This window comes from Cnephaeus nilssonii, assembly GCF_951640355.1.
Source record: "Cnephaeus nilssonii genome assembly, chromosome: 5".
Taxonomy (NCBI): Eukaryota; Metazoa; Chordata; class Mammalia; order Chiroptera; family Vespertilionidae; genus Cnephaeus; species Cnephaeus nilssonii.
This window is the reverse complement of record NC_137076.1, coordinates 15,204,098-15,224,848: the sequence shown is the minus strand read 5'-3', so window position 1 is coordinate 15,224,848 and position 20,751 is coordinate 15,204,098. Positions and strand designations below refer to the sequence as shown.

General features: G+C 58.2%; 2 protein-coding genes across 4 annotated transcripts in view; one reads left to right on the top strand and one right to left on the bottom strand.

Moving 5' to 3' along the window:
- Positions 1 to 2,462, top strand: part of BMP1 (bone morphogenetic protein 1) — a 38,982-nt gene extending 36,520 nt beyond the window's left edge. For both annotated transcript variants that reach the window (XM_079773235.1, XM_079773234.1), the window contains exon 20: positions 1,746 to 2,462. In XM_079773235.1, coding sequence (XP_079629361.1) covers positions 1,746 to 1,880 — 135 coding nt within the window. In that variant the 3' untranslated portion in view covers positions 1,881 to 2,462. The remainder of the gene's footprint in view (positions 1 to 1,745) is intronic.
- A 4,663-nt stretch (positions 2,463 to 7,125) lies between these two features.
- PHYHIP (phytanoyl-CoA 2-hydroxylase interacting protein) lies at positions 7,126 to 20,426 on the bottom strand. 2 transcript variants are annotated; one of them, XM_079772718.1, is made up of 6 exons: positions 20,372 to 20,426; positions 19,308 to 19,528; positions 14,605 to 14,798; positions 13,296 to 13,470; positions 10,961 to 11,078; positions 7,126 to 9,286 (listed from the first exon to the last, which is right to left on the bottom strand). In XM_079772718.1, exons 3-6 carry the CDS (start codon positions 14,767 to 14,769, stop codon positions 8,752 to 8,754), a joined length of 993 nt encoding a protein of 330 aa, XP_079628844.1. In that variant the 5' UTR covers positions 14,770 to 14,798; positions 19,308 to 19,528; positions 20,372 to 20,426; the 3' UTR covers positions 7,126 to 8,751. The 2 variants fall into 2 exon arrangements, with proteins under 2 accessions (XP_079628844.1, XP_079628843.1); XM_079772717.1 differs by lacking the exons at positions 19,308 to 19,528; positions 20,372 to 20,426 and adding an exon at positions 18,276 to 18,566.
- Between the last annotated feature and the right edge of the window lie 325 nt (positions 20,427 to 20,751).

Genomic DNA, 20,751 nt, shown 5'->3' with positions numbered 1-20,751 from the left:
GCCTGCTGGGTGGCTGATCACAGAGGCCTGCCCTGCGCTGGGCCATCCCCACCCAGGACAGCTGGTCCTTTTAGGGCAAAACAGAGGTTCCTACAGCCTCTGGGATGGGCCTTGCCCTGACTCACGCCTCCCCAGCACCAGTTTGGTTGGGCCTCCAGCGTAGGTTGCCTCTGGGGAGGAGGATGCCCCAACCCCATTCCCTTGCTCCAGCCCAAGGCAGCTCACCAGGACTCAGAGGTGGGGGTAGAGCCAGGGACCAGCGCCTAAGCCGAGCTGTGCTGACCAGCCATTCTGGCTGAGCCACGAAAACGCCCTCCTCTCTCGCGTGGCCAGCTTCCCTTCTGGGTGAGAGGCCAGTGGTTCCCGAGCTGTTGGTGCTGCTGTCCAAGCAGGCCCTGGGCTCCACTTCTTGGTCTTTTCCGAGGCAGTGGCAAGAGTGTGCTCGATAGGGTTTTAACTGAGGCCACAGGAAAACCGCAAAGGTGGCTCTATTTTCCTCCCAGCCAGAGCTTGTGGCTCCTCCTTTTTAAAAAAAATCTTGTCCTCCTTCAGAGAACACTGTTTTTCTCTGCCCATCCACTGCCCCCCCCCACACACACACATGTTTGCTCATGCATTCACCTCATGTGCATACCCAGACTGTCCCCCTCCCATCACCTCCTGGTCCCCGCCTCTCTCAGGGCCGCGCTCCAGGCCACCTGGGCGCCCCAGGAAGGGTGAAATTTCCCGGAGCTGGAGCAGCCGCCGGACCCAACATTGTGGCGAGTCTCCTCCAGAGAGAGCTTCAGCCTGTGGCATGGCAAGGGCTGGGCAGGGTGAGGGGTGGGGAGGTGGAGCGGGAAGCGGGGCACACAGTCTCCTTGCCTGCCCTGCTCAGAGGCTCAGGAGTCCCCTGGCTGCCAAACTGGCACCCCTCGTACACTCTGCCCTTTGTAACTTCCTTGCTCTGGCGCATTCGGGGGCCCCAGGTGGCTCCTTCCAGAGACTTCCACCGGACTGAAGCTCGCAGGTGGGGACCTGGGGAAGGAACCCAATCCCATCAGGGCTTCCCGGCATGGCTGCCAGAAATGTCCCTAAGGTTCTAAGAAATGGTCCTTTCTACGCCATCCGGGCAGGGCATCTGTGGGCTGATGCTTTACGGGCGGCTCTCGCTCTGAGGGCCTGTACTGAGGTGAGGAAGGGCTTGCAGGAGCCTGGGAAGGGGCGTCACCTGGAGTTGACGATGGCCAGAAGTGGGGGAGGGGAGGCGGGGGTTGGCCGAGCCAGGTCCCGGGGAGCCAGCTGTCCAGTCTTCTCCAAGAGACGGCTGGGACAGCGAGAAGGCAGCCACTCAGAGACTCTGCTTCCTTTGCAGAACCCTCCCCAGCCACCTGCCCCTGTGCCCCCTCCCCCAGACCTTCTAGGCTCAGGGAGCAGATAGCCTTTGGTCCTGTTGGTACTCGAGGGAAGCAAGGTCCGGAAAGGGACACGCTGCCTAAACTTCGCAACGAACTAGTTAGTAACAGAGCCGGGTTGAGAATGGAAGTTTTACTCTGGACTTAAGACGAGCTGAGCTCCCCTGCCCCCTGCTTTCTCCCCTCCCCCAGGCGCCCCTTAAACGGCCACTGGAAGAGTCTCCTGCTTCAAGGGGTCGGGGGACCTGGTGGAAGGCGGAGCCTGCCTTCCATAGAGCAGGGGGCCTTAGGGAGGGAAAACGGCAGCCCTCGCTGGTCCTCAGCCTCACACACATCCCCTTCCTCTGTCAGCCCCCTGAGGAGGTGTACTCGGCGGGAGACTCCGTCCTGGTGCGGTTCCACTCTGATGACACCATCACCAAAAAAGGCTTCCACCTGCGCTACACCAGCACCAAGTTCCAGGACACACTGCACAGCAGGAAGTGACCCCTGCCCTTGCGCGTCGGCGGGGACAGGCGGGGACACCAGGCCTGCTGCCCCCAGTCACCTGGACCGGACGGTGGGGGCACCCCGTCCCCACCCCCCGATGGTCTGGATGAGGCTGACCTCAGGAGGCAGGGACTTGGACTCCTTCATGAGCCACTTCCCCAGATCCCTCCCCCACACCCTGGCCCTACCAGAGCAAGGGCCCAGGGCCAGGGAGCCAGAGCTTTCACTGAGACACTTGAAGTGGCCATTCCTCTGTGGGGGCCGGCCGGTGGGGGGAGGGTCTGTCAGCGGGACCCTCCTGCCTGTCCTGCCCACCTCTGCGTGCTGGATTGTGTATAGCTGGTGCATATCTTCCTTGTAATATACATGTCCCGGCCCTTCCCCAGCCTCCCTTGGTTTTATTTTGAGCCCTCACTTCCCACTGTTTCCTGGGGCGTGAGTTTCCGTACGCGTCCCACAGGAGCACAGTGGGGAGATGAAGGGGAAGGGTGGGGAAGGAGACAGGGCTTCTCTCAGGCCCAGTGGCTGGTCGGCCACACCAGGGCATCCCAGCCAATAAACCGAAAGTGTTACAGCCAGTATCCTGTGCCAAATGCTGCCTGGGACATGGTGGGAGGGGGTGGGGGTGTCTCGTTCCAGATGTGCAGGCTTGCTGGAGTGGCCCATAGCCAGGACATCTGGCCTCCCTGGCTGCCCTTCCTCCCGTCTATTTAGGACCCCTGAGGGTGTGATTTCACACTTGGGCACACACAAACACAGCCACCTCGCACACTTCAGTCTGCAGGCGGGCGCCCCAAATGCACACACTGCACAGCCCTCCCACACAACGGGAGGGGTGGAACATTCTGTAAAGGGCTCTGGCGGAGAGGGAGGAGGCATGTAAAAGGGGATAAGCGTGTGTTTGTCCATCCGGTGTCCATCTGGGTTTTCTGTCTCTGTGTCTAAGAAAGGGGTGGGTGGGCTGCGAGGGTGTCCAACTAGGGAACCTCCCCAGGAGCCAGGAAACTGGCATCAGCCAGAGCAGACCCGTTAACCAGCCCCAGAGCCTGCCATCCTGAAGGGCAGGCGTGGGTCCTCTTGTCATGGAGACAAGAGCCAGACGCTGAGCAAACATTCCAGCTCTGGCCCCCTCTCCCACAGCGACTCAAGGTTGTGTCTTGTCTGGCCTCCTCCTTCCTGCCATTGCCTCCCTCCCAGCCAGCCCAGAGGCGCAGACCTGTCTCCCTGAGGCCAGGGGGAGAGAAACCCTAACCCTGCTCCTTCCCTTCAAAGGAGTCTCTCTCTCTCTCTCTCTCTCTCTCTCTCTCTCTCTCTCTCTCTCTCTCTCTGCCTTGTCTCTACATGGATCTCAGGGGGACAGAACCGAGGGAGAACCCAGGTTCTTATACTGAGGCTGCCACCCTCAGCTTCCGGGGAGACCAGCAGCCTGCTCCAAGCCCCAGGGCTCCCTGAGGGCCTTCACTGGGGCTGTCGTTCTTTTACTGGCTCCATGCTCCTCCCTATAGCAGGGGCAGGTGTTGTGCCAGCTAGAGGGACTATGTGCGGGGACCCATGCCCAGGAAGCAGTATGGCATGGTGCACCCCACCCTGGCCCTTTAAGCAGCAGTGGGAACCAGACACATTGCTAGCATCTGATGTGCATACAGGTCCCCCTCCCACGGTCAGGCTGCAGCCCTGTCCTCCAGCCCTGACCGCAGGTGGACAGGACTGAGCAGAATGGCAGGTCCCCCCAAACTGTTGGAGCTGCCTGGGCATCTCACCCAGACACTTGGCCAGCCAACTTGGCATCCGCTCCTCCATGGCCAAATTGGTAGTCTGTGGTCACAGCTGCCTTCACCAGCCCTCCGGGTTCCTCTGAAGCTCAGAGGACGCACTCCCAGGTCACAAGCCACAGGTACAGAGGGAACCAGGATCCTAACTCCATCTAGACAGTGGGGCTCAGGCCACAGAGTCCCTGGTTCTCCACCTCAAACAGGGCTTCTGAATAAACACCACAGCTAGGGCAGCTCAGGATCGCCCTCTGCAGCCACCCTGGGCACCAGTCCCGAGACCATCACCACCATAGATTCGGACCCTGGAATGACTCAGGGGCTCGGGCTGGCAGGTTCTCCAGTCTTCCCTGGGCCCATCTTCAGAGGCTGCCACCAGGCAGGGGAGGCTGCCCGGGAGCTGCCTGCAGGCCACTGAGGCTCCAAAACGTAATGTGTTCTCAGGGCCCAGCTCTCCCTCACCTTCTGGCTGCTTCGGGTTCTAAACTAGACCAGCTTCAGTGCAGCCGCCCACCCACTCAGGTGGTCCCACGTGGGAGGAAGGCACCCCCCTTGCTCTTCCCCCTGTCTCCAAGCCCCCGAGGACCCTGGGTTTCCCTGGGTCCTGAGTGCACGGCCAGTGAAAGAGCGAGGATGGACCTGCCCCGGACTGTGCTCCCAGCCCCGGGAACCAGGTTGGGATGGCCACACAGCCTGGAGCTTCCGACGCCTCCCCCTGGGAGCTCCTCTCTGGCCCGGGAGGACAGGATGACAGCACGAGCCGGCAGTCAGCAGACCTGGCTCTGCCATGCTTCGCCCTGTGACGTTGGCCAGCTGCCCCTCTCTGGGCCTCTGCTCCCCAAGCCTGTTGCCTTTGCCCAGAAACCTCTCCTGCCACAGGCAAGAAAACCCAGGGCCCAGTCTCCAGGCAGCCAGAGGGCTGGACCAGGCTCCTGAAGACCCTGGGACCCTCAGCAGCAGTGAGGACTTGCAGGGCTAACCCCTGGCCCTGCACTGCCCCTCGCTCCTTTTTCTCTGTGATCCCCCCTCCCCCAGCAAATTTAAATGCAAACACAAGCTCTACTGTTTGGTGGCTTTGTGCCCCTGGGTGAGTCACTTCACCACTCTGAACCTCGGGTTCTTTATCTAGACACGTAGGATGATGACACCTCACAGGGTTTCAAGGAAGGAATGAGATAAGCCTTTGAAGACAGCCTGTACATGGGCCTCCTTTTCCTTTCCTCTGTGGGACCATTTTCCGGTTCCTGGACCACTCTTTTCCTACGACAGAAGGAGACTTCTGGTACACAAGTTTCTAGTTGGGCATCTGGAGCGTAGCACAGAACTACCGTCAGAAAAGACGATGCGTAACCCACAGCCAGGCGGGGCTCACAGAGCAGGGGACATATTTCTGGCGAGCCTGTCTGGGCACCTCCCAAGTCCCACCCTGTGCTTGACTGTCCCTATACACAGGGCTGACTCTGGAGTCCTGGAAAAGATTTGCTGCTCCATTTTGCAAAAATCGTAGGGCCTGACGGGGAGTGGGGCAGAGGGCAGCCAGATGTTTTCCCCAGAGAGCCACGAGGCCCCTAACCCAGCTCCTATTGACCAGCCCCCTTCTCCTGCTCCAGCCCCACATCCTCCCTGCCCCCATCCCAGGAACATCTGGTTCCAATCTCCTCCAGATGCTGTGGCCAAGCTGTTTTATGGCCAATCACCTCAGCTCAGCTTCCTGAAGGCCTCCTTCCACTTTGGGGAATGGTCCCTTCTTGTCCCTCTCCCTGGGACTCCAGCCACCTCTCTTCCCAACATGGATAAGAGACACATACTGAAGCCAGATGAAACTGTGAGGGTTCTCAGAGCTATGTGTGTGTGGGGGGGCTGTACTCCATCCAGGATTCAAAGAAAGATGCTGGCCCAGGAGGGAAGGAATGGGCAGGGAAGAGGATGTCGGAGAGTGTGTGTGTGCATGTGTGTGTGTGTTCGGAGCGCTAGTGCATGTGGTTATGTGTATGTGTTGGCTGTCAGAGATGCCCCTTGGTGGCCACCACCTCATTTTCCTCCCTTCCTGCCCTGGAGCAGGGCTAACTCGGGGCCCCTGCTGTATACAGAGGCAACTGCAGTCCAAGGTTGTCCCTCACCTTTCAGCTCTCTGTGGCCAGCAAGGCTGTCTTCTAAATCAATCCAGCTCAAGGAGGGTGTGTGAGTATGTGTGTGTGTGTGTGTGTGTGTGTGTGTGTGTGCGCGCGCGCGCGCGCTCCCGTGCAGGCCTCTGTGCAGACTCCACCAGATGCCCTGGCCCAGCGTGGTCTGACGGGCACCTCTAGCAGCACGGGGCAGGCATGGCGGAGAGCAGCTATCTGGAGAGAGGAAGAAGGAGCAGCTCTCTGGAGGAAGCCTGCACATGCACTCCCCAGCCCCACCCACCCTGCCTCCGCTGGCCGCCTGCACTCCCACTAAAAGGATGCTGGGAGCCAACCTCTCCTCCTAACAAACCCAGGAGGAGTCACAAAAGGAAGACTGAAGCTGAGCCTCGCCTCTGGAGGGCGCTGAAACCCCTAGGCTGCTGGCGGGAGGCAGGGGCTCCTGCTCAGAGGTGAAAGGCTAGACCCGGGTGCTCACTCCTGTCCTGGGAGTGCCGGACTCCAGCTGCTGCCCAAGCCCTTTAAATAAGCCTCCTGGGCATTTTCGACTCCACAGCCCCCCCTGGTGTTTTCAGGAATTAGGAGCGGCCTTGGTCAGCCAGAGGAGATCCTCGCCAGGGCCAGTGTCTGAGCCAGCCCTACTTATGTCTTACCGTCTCAGGTGACCCTGGCACACAATAGGGGACACAGGGCAGTGACATGAGAAGATGCCAGCTTCTGATTCAATCCTGGCCACTGTCATCTACTGACTGTAAGACATGGGCAAGCCTTTTAACTTCCTTGTGCCTCAGTTTCTTCATCTGTTAAATGTGAATTCGGCACAGAGCCATTGTGAAGACTAAACAAGCTGATGTAAGAAACCACCTGACGAGATGCCTGACACATAGTAGGCCCTCAGGAACTGGTCTTTGCCCTCCTTCCTAGCTTTAGGAGGTTCGGTGACACGTGCTCTTTGGCCCTGAGCCAGGCAGTGTCAGGGAGGTGACTCTAATTTTTCTGGAGCTTTTCCACTCCAGCAGAGGATCATTTTAATAAGTCCATAAGAATAGACACAGAGGTGACTCAGATCTGCAAAAGAGGAGCCCTGCTGGGGAGGGGACAGGGCTTGGTGGGGGGGTGGAATTCAGTGGCATTTGGGTCTGACGCTGCAGTGGGAAGGACTCCAAATGGGGGACCTGGGGACCTTGGTTAGGCCTCCAGATTGGTACAGATTCTCTCCTAAGAGGCCTCAGTTTCCCCTTCTGCAACATGCAGGGCAACTCCAAATGACCTCCAGAGTCCCTTCCGAGCAGGAGATGTGGCTCTGCTTCCCGCAGCAGGATTTGGAACACCCTTGGAGACAATTCCCGGCGGCCTGTCCTTGGGGGCATGCCCATGCGCGCTCCTCCGTGACAGTATGATTTGCCTACCCGCACTCCCAGAGTCCAAGGAGAGGTGGGGCTCTCAGGCCATGGTGGCTTGTTTATTGGTACACATCGCAAGCACAGCACAGGCAGGCATGCCCCAGCCCAGGGCAGACACGGGGCCAAGGGAGGGCAGCGGGCCACCGCACAGCGATGCTGCCAGCAGAGGGGGAGAGGGCCTGCGGGCCATGTCCTCTCCTACTCCATGCATCTCCCAGGCCCCCAGACCTGATCCATGCCACAGAGACAGCTGACCACACCGCTCCCTGTGGCTACAGAGGAGGCGACCAGCTGTCCCACCTGCCCCTCACTGAGACATGGCCTTGTTGGCCTGCGGCCCCTTCTGTCCTTCATCACAGAAATCGGGTTGTCACTATGGAGGCTGGTCTCCTCCACCTGACATCACCTCCATCATCTCCAGACAGCTAGCTGCCTCCATCAATACCTCTCCTCGCCCCCCACCCGGTCTGCTTGTCTCAGGGGGTCTACCCTCACCACCGTGGTGACCCGTACAAAAGTAGGAAAACAGGTAAAAATGCTGTTGGGTCCAGGGAAGTCTCCAACAGGAGCTCCCCAGGGAAGGGACTCTCCAACAACAGGCTATAGGGGAGTGCAGACAGTGCCAGTGGGCGGGGGCGACAGGCAGGTGGCAGGGACACCACAGTCCAGATCACACACGGAGAGCTAGCAAGTTCACGGCCAGGCAGGTACCAGGCTCTGTGGGCAAGCCCTCAGGTCTACTTCCACACCAGGCCCCTCAAGACAAGAGGTGACCCACTCCCAGCTCAGAAAGGGGTCCCTCTGGGTCTCAGGGGTCTCTTCCCCCCTCCTCGACCCCAGTAGCTGCCATTCCAGACCTCAGCGCTTGGGGCAAGGGAGAAGGTCCTCGAGGATCTATGCTACCTCCCGAACAAAGGACACATTCCAACAGCCTGGATGCCCCGAAGCCAAGAGGAAAAAGAGGGCCCCTTTCTAGAGCGCAGGTGAGGGGGACAGCTCTCCCCATGCAAGTGCCGTGGGGCAGGAAGACTCGGGTGTGCAGGCGACTATTTATAGAGGGGAGGACAGGTCTGGAGTAGGAAGTCCCCAGGCCCGGCTGAGCAGCAAGGGGCACCCTCTGGTGGTCCTGAGTGGGGTGGGTGGGGCTAAGGAAGAGCACCCCACAGCTCCGTGTCCCCTCGGGAGGCAGGCAAGCTACATGTGGGCTTTGGCCTAGAGAGGCTTCCCCGAAACAGCCCAGAGGCCACAAGTCTCCGTGAGATGGAGGCCTGGAAGGAAGCGAGAAATAGCAGGGCAGGGAAAGCAGAGGAAAGAGGAAGTCTCCAGGAACCCACCCCCTGCCCCCACCAACCTACTGAGGCTGAGAGCCTTTCCGAGTCTACCAGGCGTGGGTGGGCCACGCCTACCAAGGGGACCACCCTCTGTGACCTCTAATGCCAAGAGGAGGGGGAGGGGAGCTGACAGCGTGGAGAGGGTAGGGGGGCAGGAGAGAGAAAGCCAGCTCCCTGAACTGAAGTCACCCACCACCACCCGCCTGTCACTTCTCCCTAGCCCCCCAGCTCTCGGGGAGTCCCTAGCGGCCCACGCTGATGTTGCAGGTCTTGCAGCTGGGGTCTTTCTTGGCGTCAGCAGTGGACAAGCTCATGAGCTGGTGGCCGCTGATCTCCCCCAGGGTGCCCAGGGACAGGTCGACGGGCTCCGTGTAGATGATCTCCAGGATGAGGTCCTGGGCGTGGCGGAAGACCAGCTCCCCATCCTCCACGCTGCAGGTCAGGAACTTGTTGCAGGCAATGTCCAGAAGGGGCAGGCGGTCTCGGCAGAAGCGGTCCCCCAGGGAGCCCTTGGGGGCCAGCACCAGGATGGCGTAGTGGTAGGCTGTGTACATACAGTAGAAGTCCGCAAAGTAGAGGTTGGTGCTGGGGTTGAAAAGGCGCTGGGCAGGGATCTGGAAGCGCCAGCGGCCGTAGGGGGAGTCCTGCGGGGGCTGGCCGGTGTTGAACTCGGTGTTGCAGCTGAAGAAGACGCCGTGGAGCATGCCGCTGGTGGGGGAGCCGTGGCTGCCGCTGTTGTCCTTCAGGTAGGTCTGCAGCATGTTCCCGCAGTGGGTCCTGCCCACCCCAGGGACAGTGCCAAAGGGAAGAGAAAATGCCACCGGTTAGCTGGGCTGAGGCTTGGCGGCTGTGTGTGGTAAGAAGGGAGCCAGCCCAGTTCCCAGCTCTCCCACCAGCCACCGCCTCCACCCATCACAAATAGAATGTTCCAGAATGCGAGAGCGGGGAGGAGATGGGCTGATCCAGCCCACTCTTTCACAGAGGAGAGGCCTGGACCTGCTGTTCCCCAGCATAAAGCCCTCTGATGGAGCTTGAGGGAAAAGCAAGGCCAACACCATCTGGCCTTTCTGGCTCCACCTCTTACCACCCCCCCACACACAGGTGACAACCTCCAGCCACAGGGGAACCCCACCCCAGCTCTTTCCTGCCTCTGCCCCTGCAGTGCTCTGCCCTCTGCCTGGACTTCGCGTCCCGCCTTTCTCCACCTGGCCTGGCGAACACTTATTCATCCGGCAAGGCCCAGCATCGGTATCCCTTTCTCTCTAAAGCCTTCCAAGAACATCAGGCATTTGCACTCAACAAAACTTGGACTGTCTACTATGTGCAGGACACTGGATTTTACCCAGTCATCACACACACCTATCACATTCCATCTGCCCGGACTGGCCCACAATAGACAGGGTTTCGAGGGGATTCTGCCTTTAGTCCTCTCTCTATTCTGGCACGCATGGTGCTCTCTGTCTTTTGCTTGCTTTCTGATAGAGAAACCCAGACAGGGCCGGTGCCCTAACCACTCACCTCACTGCCTCTCTTCTTCAGTGCAAACTCCAGAGGCCCTCCAGGCCCCCAGAGCCCTGGGGTAGGGTCAGAGTGACACCATGATAAAGACAGACAGTACTGGTGGTGGCTTGTCCTGGCCCAGCCTTAGGACGTGGACTTGGAGCAGTGTCAGCAGCCATGGGGGATGGGCAGCCCCTGGCCCAGCCTCACGCTTGCTTGGTCCTGGCTGTCCTGAGTGACTAGTGAATTGCTGGCCCTCTAGGTCTCAGGCTCCCCATGGGCCGGTTGATGGTGTAGGATGACATCATCGATTGGATCAGGAATTTTTGGATGTGGAACCTCTCTCTTTTTTCCCAAAGGGAGTTATACGTAGGCGGGCCGTGGGCAATAAAATGGACACTGCTCAGGTTGACTGATAGGTGTGAGGTCCACCAAGCTCCATCCTTGGAGTTCCTCAACGACCCCTCAGCACTATCCTCAGGGCTGCCTGGGACACACCCTGGAACCCCCAGGCTCCCCAGCACACAGTGTGAAGACCACAACCCTTCATACTCGGAACCCGCTCACATTCTGTACCGCCCTCACCACCGCCCCTTCAGACCCAGGGCCTGAATTGGAGAGATACCTGCCTTTCACAGGACAGGAACTGCCTCCAAGGAGGATCCCACCTGAGTCCTCACTCGCCCAGGTCTCTTTTCACAGGTGCCCCAGGCAGCTCTATCCTGAGTGCCCTCTGCTTTCCTGGAGCTCAATCCCAAGCCACCAGCATCTGCCCCCCTCCCCCGGCCCCCTCCTGCCCCCGCCAGAGTCAGCCTGTGGTGGAAGGGCATGGCGACTCTGCAGAGGATCTGGCAGTCGACAAGGTTGGGGTGACATCAAACAGCCTGGGCAGCTGAGGCAGAGCTGGGGGAGGGAGGAGGGACCTGCTGGGCCAGGCAGGGCTGCACGCACCTGGCGTGCTGGAAGTACTCCTTGTGATGGTTGCGGTAGAAGACAGAGAAGCGCAGCATGCGGCCTGCGATCTGCTCGGCCTTCTCCTGCAGCTGCGCCAGGTGCTCCTTGGCATAATCTGCAAGAGGGCAGGTGGGTGAGCCGACGCCAGGCAGGGTTACAGCCCCTCCCCCTCCCTCACCCACAAGGTGAATGCCAACCCATCTCTGTGCTCAGAGCAGCAGGGGACACCAAACATTCACAGCATCTTGGACCACGTGGGAATGGGCCAGCTGGAGGCTGTCTGTCCTCATCACCTCTGCACCCTCAGTGCCAGAGGCTCAGGACTCTCTGCCTCAGACAAGGGCCGGGCTGCCCGGTTATACAATACAGCCCCCGGGGCTGTCATTCCAGGCCGTCCTAGGCCTCGTGTGAAAGGAGGACCAGCAGGCAGATGAAGGACTGAGGGGGGGGGGGTGATTTTGAGGTCCTTTAAGGGAGAGCCCTCAAACCCAGCAGGTCAGAGGCTGCCCACACCACCCACAGGGAAGCGAGTTGTCATTACAGGGGAGACTCCTGGAGAGCCTGCCGAGCCCTGAGGTGAGTGTTTAGGTGGACCAGGTCTGGGGCGAGGACTCTACTTCGTATCCCGGGAAAAGCAGAAAAGCATGGAAACAAGGTAGTGTTTCCATGAGCCTGGCTTTTTGCTTGTTCGTGCATGAAACTGGACCCTCCCCCAGGGCCAGGGCCGGAGCCCAGAGGCCCCAGCAGGGCTGCTGCTAGCCTCGACAGCGCCTTGGTGCAAAGTAGAAAAGGTACCCGTTCCTCCTTGCGGGTGCAGCCCTGGCCAGGGTGCTGGGTTTGGCAGGAGGAATATGGACTGGACTGCCGCCATCCCCAGCTCCCCGGTGTGAATTAAGTTCCCACCACACGTGGAGTTCTGGGGTACACTAAGAGGCTTTCCCCACGGTGAGAGGAAGCACCTTCAGAGAGTGGGGTGTGCAGCTGAGCTAAGAGAAAGCACCACTCAAAAGAGAACAGCAGCTCAAGGACACAGCAAAGGGCACAGACCTTGGCAGAGGGTGGAGCCAGCCGCCTCGGAGGCCCAGGGCTAAACCTGTCCCCTGCCCCTTCCTTGTGACAGAGGGAGATCTGGGGCAGTTCTCACCATGGACACCAAAAGAATAGAATACTGCGGGGACAGAACCTGGGTCATCAGTGAGCAAGTGCACTTGAGCCTGTTTTTTTGCTTGTTCATGCCGGAATTTCCAAGCTGAGTTCTGCTATGAGAGTCTGTGGGGCTGCTGAGCAAGGATCATTTTCTCGGGCTAAGTGGAGGCTCAAGACCAGCAAAATGTGATTGCTCCACGAAGCATCCAGCGACCAACGATTGCTAAAACGCGGTCTAGCCACACAATGTGGTATTATCCCACCTTAAGAAGGAAGGAAATTCTGACACATGCTACAACACGGATGAATCTTGAGGTCACGATGTTAAGTGAATAAGCCAGTCACAGAAGGACAAATGCTGCGTGGTTACCCTCACATGGGGTACCAAGAGGGGTCAAATTTAGAGAGACAGAGAGTGGAATGGAGGTTGCCAGGGGCTGCAGTGAGGGGGGAGTGGGAGGTGTTGTTCAGTGGGTATAGAGTTCCAGTAGGGGAAGATGAAGAAAAGTTTTGGAGATTAGTGACATACCCATGTGAATGCACTTAATACCACTGAACTGTACACTTAAAATGGTTAAGATAGCAACTTTTATGTTATGTGCATTGTACCACGATTCAGAAAAACATGCTTGCCCCAAGCCAGAAAAGTGACTCCAGCCCTTTATAGAAATGACGTTGTCACCATGATTAGTAGTGCTCACATCTGCCTCCTGCACTATAGGCTTTGAGGGGGTGGGGTGAGGGTGGGGGTGGGGGCAGGGGCAGGTCTCATCTACCTGTGTCTCCCTGAAGGCCCAAGCCTGGTGCTGGTGTAAGCAGGTGGTCACCGTATCTGCTATGTTAAGACGAAGCCCCTTTGCCCAGCCAGTGTGGCTCAGTGGTTGAGCGTCAACCTCTGAACCAGGAGGTCACGGTTCCATTCCAGTCAGGGCACATGTCGGGTGGCGAGCCCGATCCCCAATAGGGGGCATGCAGGAGGCAGCCAGTCAGTGATTCTCTCTCATCATGGATGTTTCTTTCTCTCTCTCCCTTTCTGAAATCAAAATCTATACATAGAGATAGACAGATGTATAGACATAGACATAGATATAGATACAGATACATAAAAGGTTTTTTAAAGAGACGAAGCCCCCTCCTGACCATCATTAAACCGGATGCACAGAAGCACAGACCGGCAGCGCCTCACCTCCGGTGCAGAACTCAACTGTCTCGCTCCAGCCGGACACCAGGTACTCCCCGTCGCTCTGCTTCACTGCCGTCTGCACCGCCACGCTGTACTCCGTGCGGGGGCTCAGGAACCAGTGGCCTCTCACCGTCATGGGCAGTGGCACAGCCTTGGCCACAAGCTTTGTGGGAACATCCTGAGACATGGGGTGCAGACCGAGAGCCAAGAGTCACATTGGGGGTCATGCCCAACCGTGGCATTCCCCTCAGACCTCCCCCCACCCCGTGCCTCCTGGAAGAGGGCCAGAGTCTCGGTGATTCGATGGCTGGGTGTCCTGGCCACCAGGCTCCTGCAGGAGCAAGCAGGGGTCACTGGGAAGGCCACACACACACTCCCCGGCCTCCATCATCCTTAGCTCCCTGATGTCCCTTCTCTCGGGAACCGAGGAGAAAGGCCACGGGGGTGGAAGCCCACAAAGTTGAGGGCGGCCAGACCTCCGTTTTCGAGGGAGACTTCGAGAGCTCTGCACACTGCAGTGCCGTTTCCACGGCAACGGCCAATGCTGAGAAGCCAGGGAGGAAGGGAAAATATGCCTTATTCTTTTGGGAGGAGGTTAAGGGGGTGGTGTTGAACATTCACGTCACCGTGGCAACTGGCCTGCCAAAAGACACCCAGCTCGGGGGAGCCAGTTCCAAAGAGAGAGGGTGAGTAACCCACATGATGCTGTCGTCGTGGGAACCAGCTTCTTCCCACCTCACTCTTCCCCTGCCGTTCTTCCAGCTTAGAAGATGGGAGCCTTCCTCCCACCCACTCCCACACCAGCTTTAACCCCCAGGGAAAGGACGCCCCAGCCCACAGGGGACTCTCTCACATGCATTTTCTAAACCCAGCAAACAGGCCAGAGGGCCAGGGGCAGAGAGGATCACAGGGGCCTGAAGGACCCTGCAAAGGGCCCCACCCCTGCCCACAGCCCATGGTACCCACCCCGTCCACCAGGCACCCCAGGTGTGATGCTGTGGCCCGCCCGGGTTTTCCCGCCTCTCTAAAGCCCTAGTCACGATGCCGATAACGTGTGTGCTGGGCCCCGAGCCAAACAGCACACAAACATTACCTCACAGATGCCTCTCACAAGCCTAACAGGGGCTGCCATGATTATTATTCCCCTTTTGCCAGCAAAGGAACTCAGGCCCAGAGAGGTTAACTAACTTTACCAAGATCACACAGTAAGAAGAGCCTGGGTTGGAATCAGGCCTCTCCAGCTCCCCACTATCAGCTCCAGGCGTGCGTTATCCTGCTCCCTCCCGAGCAGGTGTGAGGAAGACGTGCTCACCCGGTGCTTGAATTTGTTGGAGTTCTTATTCTCCTTCTTGTTGAGGTCGATGAAATAGTGGGTGACCCTCTCCAGGTCACTGTTCTCCATGGCCCAGGAGATGCGGAAGGAGTCACAGGTGATGTTATTGACCTCGATGCTGTGGGGAGTGGACAGCAGCTCCATGCTCCCTTTTGGTTTGGCTCCTGTGGGGACTGAGAGGAGAGGGAGCGTCAGCAGCTCCCGCCCCACCATGCAGTTTTCTGGAATGTCTCTTCCCAACATTCCTTCCGAGGTGGGACCTCGAGGAGCCGTTGTTTGCACCTGCCCCATCGAATCGGATGGGAAGGTTGCACAGGGAAGACTGGAGGGGAGGACGGAAGGTGGGATGGGCGTCCCCCGGGCTCTTGGCTCTCCTAAGAGGGGTCCGCAGAGCAGACGGCACCTGACAGGTGGCAGAGGCAGTGGGAACGCGGAGAACGCCAGGCGGGACAGATTTTCAGCAGATGGAGCCGAGGAGGGGGCCCTCAGCCAGCAGGCGTGAAAAGAGAAAGGGGTGGGGGTGGAGAGAACAGTGTGAGGCCTAGGAGAGACAGGAAGTACCCAGCGAGGAGATGGGTGTGAGGGTGCAGGCAGGAGGAGGACACTAGCAGCCAAGAGGCCAAGGAGGTCAGTGCTCTGGAGGTCAGGACCCCTCCTCTCCGGGGTGACCCACAGGGGCCACTACCACACAGGGCTGGGGGTGCCAGTGCACGTGGATCCATGGGTGGCGGGGGGAGTACAAGCTGCAGACCTTCCCCCACCCATCACCTTCCCACTATCGTTCTTTCCCTTTCCCCCTTCCCCCACTATATTCTTTCCTCTGGCACTTGATTCTCTTAAGTAATTAGTTTTACTTTTGACGCCTGTTGCAGGCTAAGTGCTGATAATTTCACAAACAGCATCTCATGTAAGCTCCCAATAGGTAGGTATTATTATTATACCCATTTTACAGATGAGGTAGCTGAAGTTGGGGGTACGAAGATGCCAAAGGTCACACAGTTCGAAAATGATTCCAACTCAGGTCCGTCTGACTCTGGAGCACTCACCCCTTTACCATTACGTGAAAGTTGTGTTCCCTCGTGTGGGTGTGACATGACATGTGTGGTGTGTATGTACGCATAGGTGCACATAATTTTACCAATATTTCGTTTTCCTTCTCTGTCCTTTTCTTTCAAGCAATGGCATTTTCTCTCACCCCCCGCCCCCCCTCTCCCCTGCACTCCTTCCCCGGGCTGCTCCCCCAGGTGTGAAGGACCACCACTCTCACTGCTTAGCCAGGAAGCGCTGACTCTGGCTCTGACTTTGGCCTGCTCACTGGAGCCCTGGAGAGCGGGGTGGGGAGGGGAGAGGGGAGGGAAGGGGCCGTCTCTGGGCTAGGAGCCTGAGTGTAGGCTGGGCTTTCTCCTGGGACATCTGCTCAGTACCCAGGCGAGCTCATGCTTCCCGGGTCTGCCTCAAGCCCAGTCCCAGCACAGCTCAGATTTCTGGAGCGTCATCTCCTTTCTCCTCCTTCCCTCTTCTTCTCTTCACCCAGGCACTAGGGTAAGGGTACCTTGTGCCTTCGAAAGCAGGTACTTCTATTTATAGCTTCCAGAAGATTCAACCCACACTTTCCTGTCAACTAAGCCTGCTCTGGAGCCTGGCACATCTAAATTAACCTGTGGGCTGCCTGGGTGGCAGTCACAGGGCAAAGCGTATGGGTGATGGCCCTTACCCCTCCCAGGGTGTTCCCTGAGTCCTTGTTACCGCTTAGCTTTCCACCCTAAAGTGTATGCCCGCCTGCTGTGAGGTTCAGCCAAACGCCAGTGGGCCTCGTGAATCCTACGGTAGATGAGTATGGGGGTGCTACCAGGCCCGCCCCAAAAGAAAGCAGACCGGGACAGGGTGTCTGGAAACAACTCTACAAGAAACCAGTTTGTAATTCCTGGGGACAGTTGTGAAGCGGTGAGAAGATGCCATCCTCCGAGGTCCCAGTGAGGAGCTCCCCAGCAAGACAGGCATGTGCCCCCACATACACACACACACTCGCACATGCACCCACACACGCCCACACAGACATACTCCCACCCCAGGGAGGGCCTCGGTGGCTGTCTCCCACCCACATGGGATGCAGTCCCTGCCTACCCAGTGCGGGGGAGGGGCACCTGCCGCTGCCTCAGTACTCCTCAGTCTCCCAGAGACAGGACAGCGTGCTTGGTGCTGAGGTGTCCAGGACGTGGGTCAGCCTTCCCCACCTACATTCTACTCCCACGCGAGACTGGGAGAGTGGCCATGAGTGACACTGGGAGATCAGTAGAGCCAGGGTGGGCCAAAGGTGGGCATGAACCCCAGTTCTCCAAGCCCAGATGACCGGGGAAGGGCAGGGTGTGAGAGACAGGTTGAGACAACACCTGAGAAACACCCACACTCCTGTGTGAATCCACCCTGAGACAAGCATTCACACACCCACAAGCAGGCAGGCGCGCGCATTCGAGCACACACACACACACACACACACACACACACACACACGCACGCACACGCACACGCACACGTGCGCGCGCACCAAATATGCCCACAGACAGGCTGCACACACCTCCTCAGACATTCTCACTCCCACCCACTCCACTACGCACCCAGGGACCTTCTGCCACTCTCCACACTCTAAGACTGCCCAGCAAGTTCCCCTCCACCAGCTGTCACCTCCACACAGACTCTCACATGCTTAAGTCCACCGGCTCTCCCACACACGTATGTACGCATACCTTCTCACAAAGCCGTAACTTAGGGGGGGAACCACAGGCACCAACATGCATGCATGCCACTGTCACAGAAGGCATGCAACCCATATGCCCGCTGGCACACCATGTATATTTATTTGCACACACGTCAACCTCTGCCCGTATTCTGGCATTCGCCCTCAAGTCTTCTCAAGGCTCAGAGACACAGACTTTGAAAATACGTTTGTCTCTGGCCACACTCTGCCAAAGCCGAGCCTTCATATGCCAACAGGTTTGCCTACCTACGCAGCTCTGACCACAGACAGGGGCTTCTGCCCACACTCTCCACCTACCTCCCCCCTCCTGCTGCGAGTCGCACCTCCCACACAGAAACCCTCCGTCAACATGTACTCCCACACACATGACAAGGGATGTGTCCACCCACAAATACACGGCTTCAGCTGTCCCTCCTGACATGTATTCACAGGCTACTCAGATAAGTGATTCCCCACACATGTGCTTCACGTGTACAAGAAACGCATGTTCCCAGACATGCCACACAGCAGTTAAAACCCACACATGAACATAAGTGCATGCAGACAGAACTATCTACGCAGGCAAACCTCCAGTCTCCTCCCAAGCATGGTGCACACACTGCTATGGTACCTTTTGCCCATGCTCATTCAGAAAAGCACCACAGGCCACCCCACTGTCCCTGTGGGCATCGCTGACTGCAGCAGAATGGTCACGGGGTGACTAACTGTGGTGCCCTGGGGACAGGATCCAGCTGCTAACCCCTTGGCCAAGGGCCTGGGGGAAAGGGGACAAGGTCGTTGGCCCTGGCAATCCAGGTGGGCACTGCAAGCAGTGGCAGGACCCTAGTGGCCCCAGCTCCTAGCCCCTGGCCACCCAAGTCCCTCTCGGGGTTGACAGCAGAGGAAGGGCACTCACCTGGCTCCACCAGGCTCTGCAGAGGGAGACCTGGAAGGGAGGGAAGGGAAAGAGCTCTGTGTGGATGGGCTCCCCAGGCAGAGGGGCAGCGGGCTGGATGCCCCGGTCACAGGCAGCAGCGCTCGCCGCCGGCTCCTCTTACTCCCTTCACGGCTGCGAAGGAGGCTTCTTCCATGCCCCACCGGCAGCCCCTGCGGCTCCGCAGCGCGCTGCTGCCCCGGGAGAGGCGATGTTCCCAGCCGAGCACAAGGAGAGGCAAAAGCAAAGCGACGTGGAGGAGAGAGAGGCAGAGAAGACGAGAAGGAACGGGAGAGCCAGACCCAATCTGGCTCCACCAATGGGATCAGTGGCTGCCCAGCGTCAGGTGACAATAAGCAAGCTTGGTCCCTGCTCTCCCGGGCTGGTGGGAGGGGGAAAGGGCAGAAGGTCTGGAAGGGAGCAACGCGGATGCCTTCCGAGACAGCGGCGGTGGCCGCCCCCTTCCCCGTTTTCCCAGGACGCGTGCCCTGGCACAAGTCCCTCCAACACACCTCTTCTTGGAAATCTCTCAGTTGAATGCAGCCCCCAAACTTCAGGATGCTGGGAGAGGGTGGGGCTTAGCCCAAGGGCTTGGGAGCCTGAAGCAAAGATTCTGATTGGGGGAGGGGGTGGCTGTGAAGGGGCAGGATTCCCATGGGGTTTGGGAGCCCGTAAGTGTTTGGGGTGGAGTGGGGTGGGGTGTGGTGGGCAGCAGTGTCGGTCTTCGTCTGATTTCTTTCCTCTGGGCCTTTGGCTAATCCACAGCTCCGTTTTCTTACCAACTCTATCAAGAGATATCTTACAGAGGCCCAAGGAACCCTGGTGGTCTAGGGAAAGTCTGACTGCTTAGGCAGAGAGAGACAAGAGAGAGAAGTGTGGGGCTGTGGAGGGTGTGCAGAAGCAAGAAAGTGGGTATGGGAGGGACGCGCAGAGCTTGGAGTGTTCGGATTCTAGCCAACTATCTGGGCTCAGAGGAGCCAAGCCCTGAGCACAGTGGCCAGAGAGAGTACTTACTGTCTACTGATAAGAATCTGCGGAAAACGAGGACCCTGTGGATGCCACTGTGAAGAACACGCAAGGAAATCTGAACCAAGCAGCCAGCAGTGAGTACGTGCCGTGTGGAAAAGCATGGCCTTTGCCGTCAGACAGATACGGTGAAAATTCTTGCTCTATTACTTTCCTGCTGGGTGGCGCTGGACAAGTTACCCAACCTCGCAGAGCTTCAGTGCCTTCATCTGCCGAATGGAATAATCACACAAGTTTATTGTCATCACGGGATGAGATAAATATGTGAACCACCCAGCTCTGGGCCTGGCACACAAGGAGTGCCCAGAGCTGTTATCATTGCCGTATCAGTAAGCGTCTGCCTGCCGGGAGCCCGCAGTCTTTGAGGGGAGAAAGAAGGACATTTAGAGACACGGTTAGGAAACAAGAAATAGACAACTACATTGCAGGGTGCAGGTAAGAATTCTGAGAAGGAGGAATCAGGACCAGCTCCAGGGCACAGGTGGGGCCAAGCCAAGTGGAGACTTGTGGAAGCAGGAGCGTGGTGGGGGTGGGGAGGGCTTGGTGCCGGGACGGCAGTCAGGAGACAGCAGACGGTGCGGGCAGGCCCTGGTGAGAACCTCAGAGAGCCACAGGAGGCCTGAGCCCGGCATAAGGGACACTCACTGAGCGGGACTCCGGGGCTGCGGACATCAGCAGCAAAGGTTAGAGGAGGTGACAGTGGACAGAAAGTGAATAGGTCACTGAAAGCAGAGACAAGCAAAAGCCAATCCCACCCGAGATGGGTGTGGAGAACCCAAGCAAGTTTGGTCAGATCCCGAACCACAGGACGCGGTGTGGTATGTCACAATGAGGCGGGATTCAGCACTCCCTTGGCCAAACCTACACTGAGATGGTGAAACCCCGAAACGATGCAAAACAGAGTCTCGGGGTGATGGCCAGCACCAGACGGCTGGGCCAAAGTCAGTCCCTACGACCAACCGGAGGGGTGTGAGGAAAAGGTCAAGTCCTCCCCGCCTCAGTTTCCCCCTCTGTGAAAGGAAGGCCAGTCCCTGCACGTCTCCGCCTCCTACCTTGGCGGGATGGCATGTGGAGAGCTCATGAGATCATGTGTCCCGAGCAGTGAACAATAGCCCTCTGAAGGCGCTTTTGTAGAGCTGCGTGCTGGCGTCAGGTGAAGGCACAGCCCTCCCAGGGTTTCTGCCTCTTCTTGCCTCAGAGGGCTGCTCAGCAGATCACATGAGGAAACACATGGTAGGGAGAAAGCATAGCGTGCCAAACATAACTCCCTCCACATGAAACCAAACCACTGCCAAGAGGCACTGCTGCGGCAGTTTTATCTTTAATAACCTTTTATTACACAAGTCATACGTGATCGCTGGAGAAAGATGAGGTTTAATTCTAACAGTTAAGAGAAAATTAAAGTCGCTCGTGCCCTTACGATTCAGATACA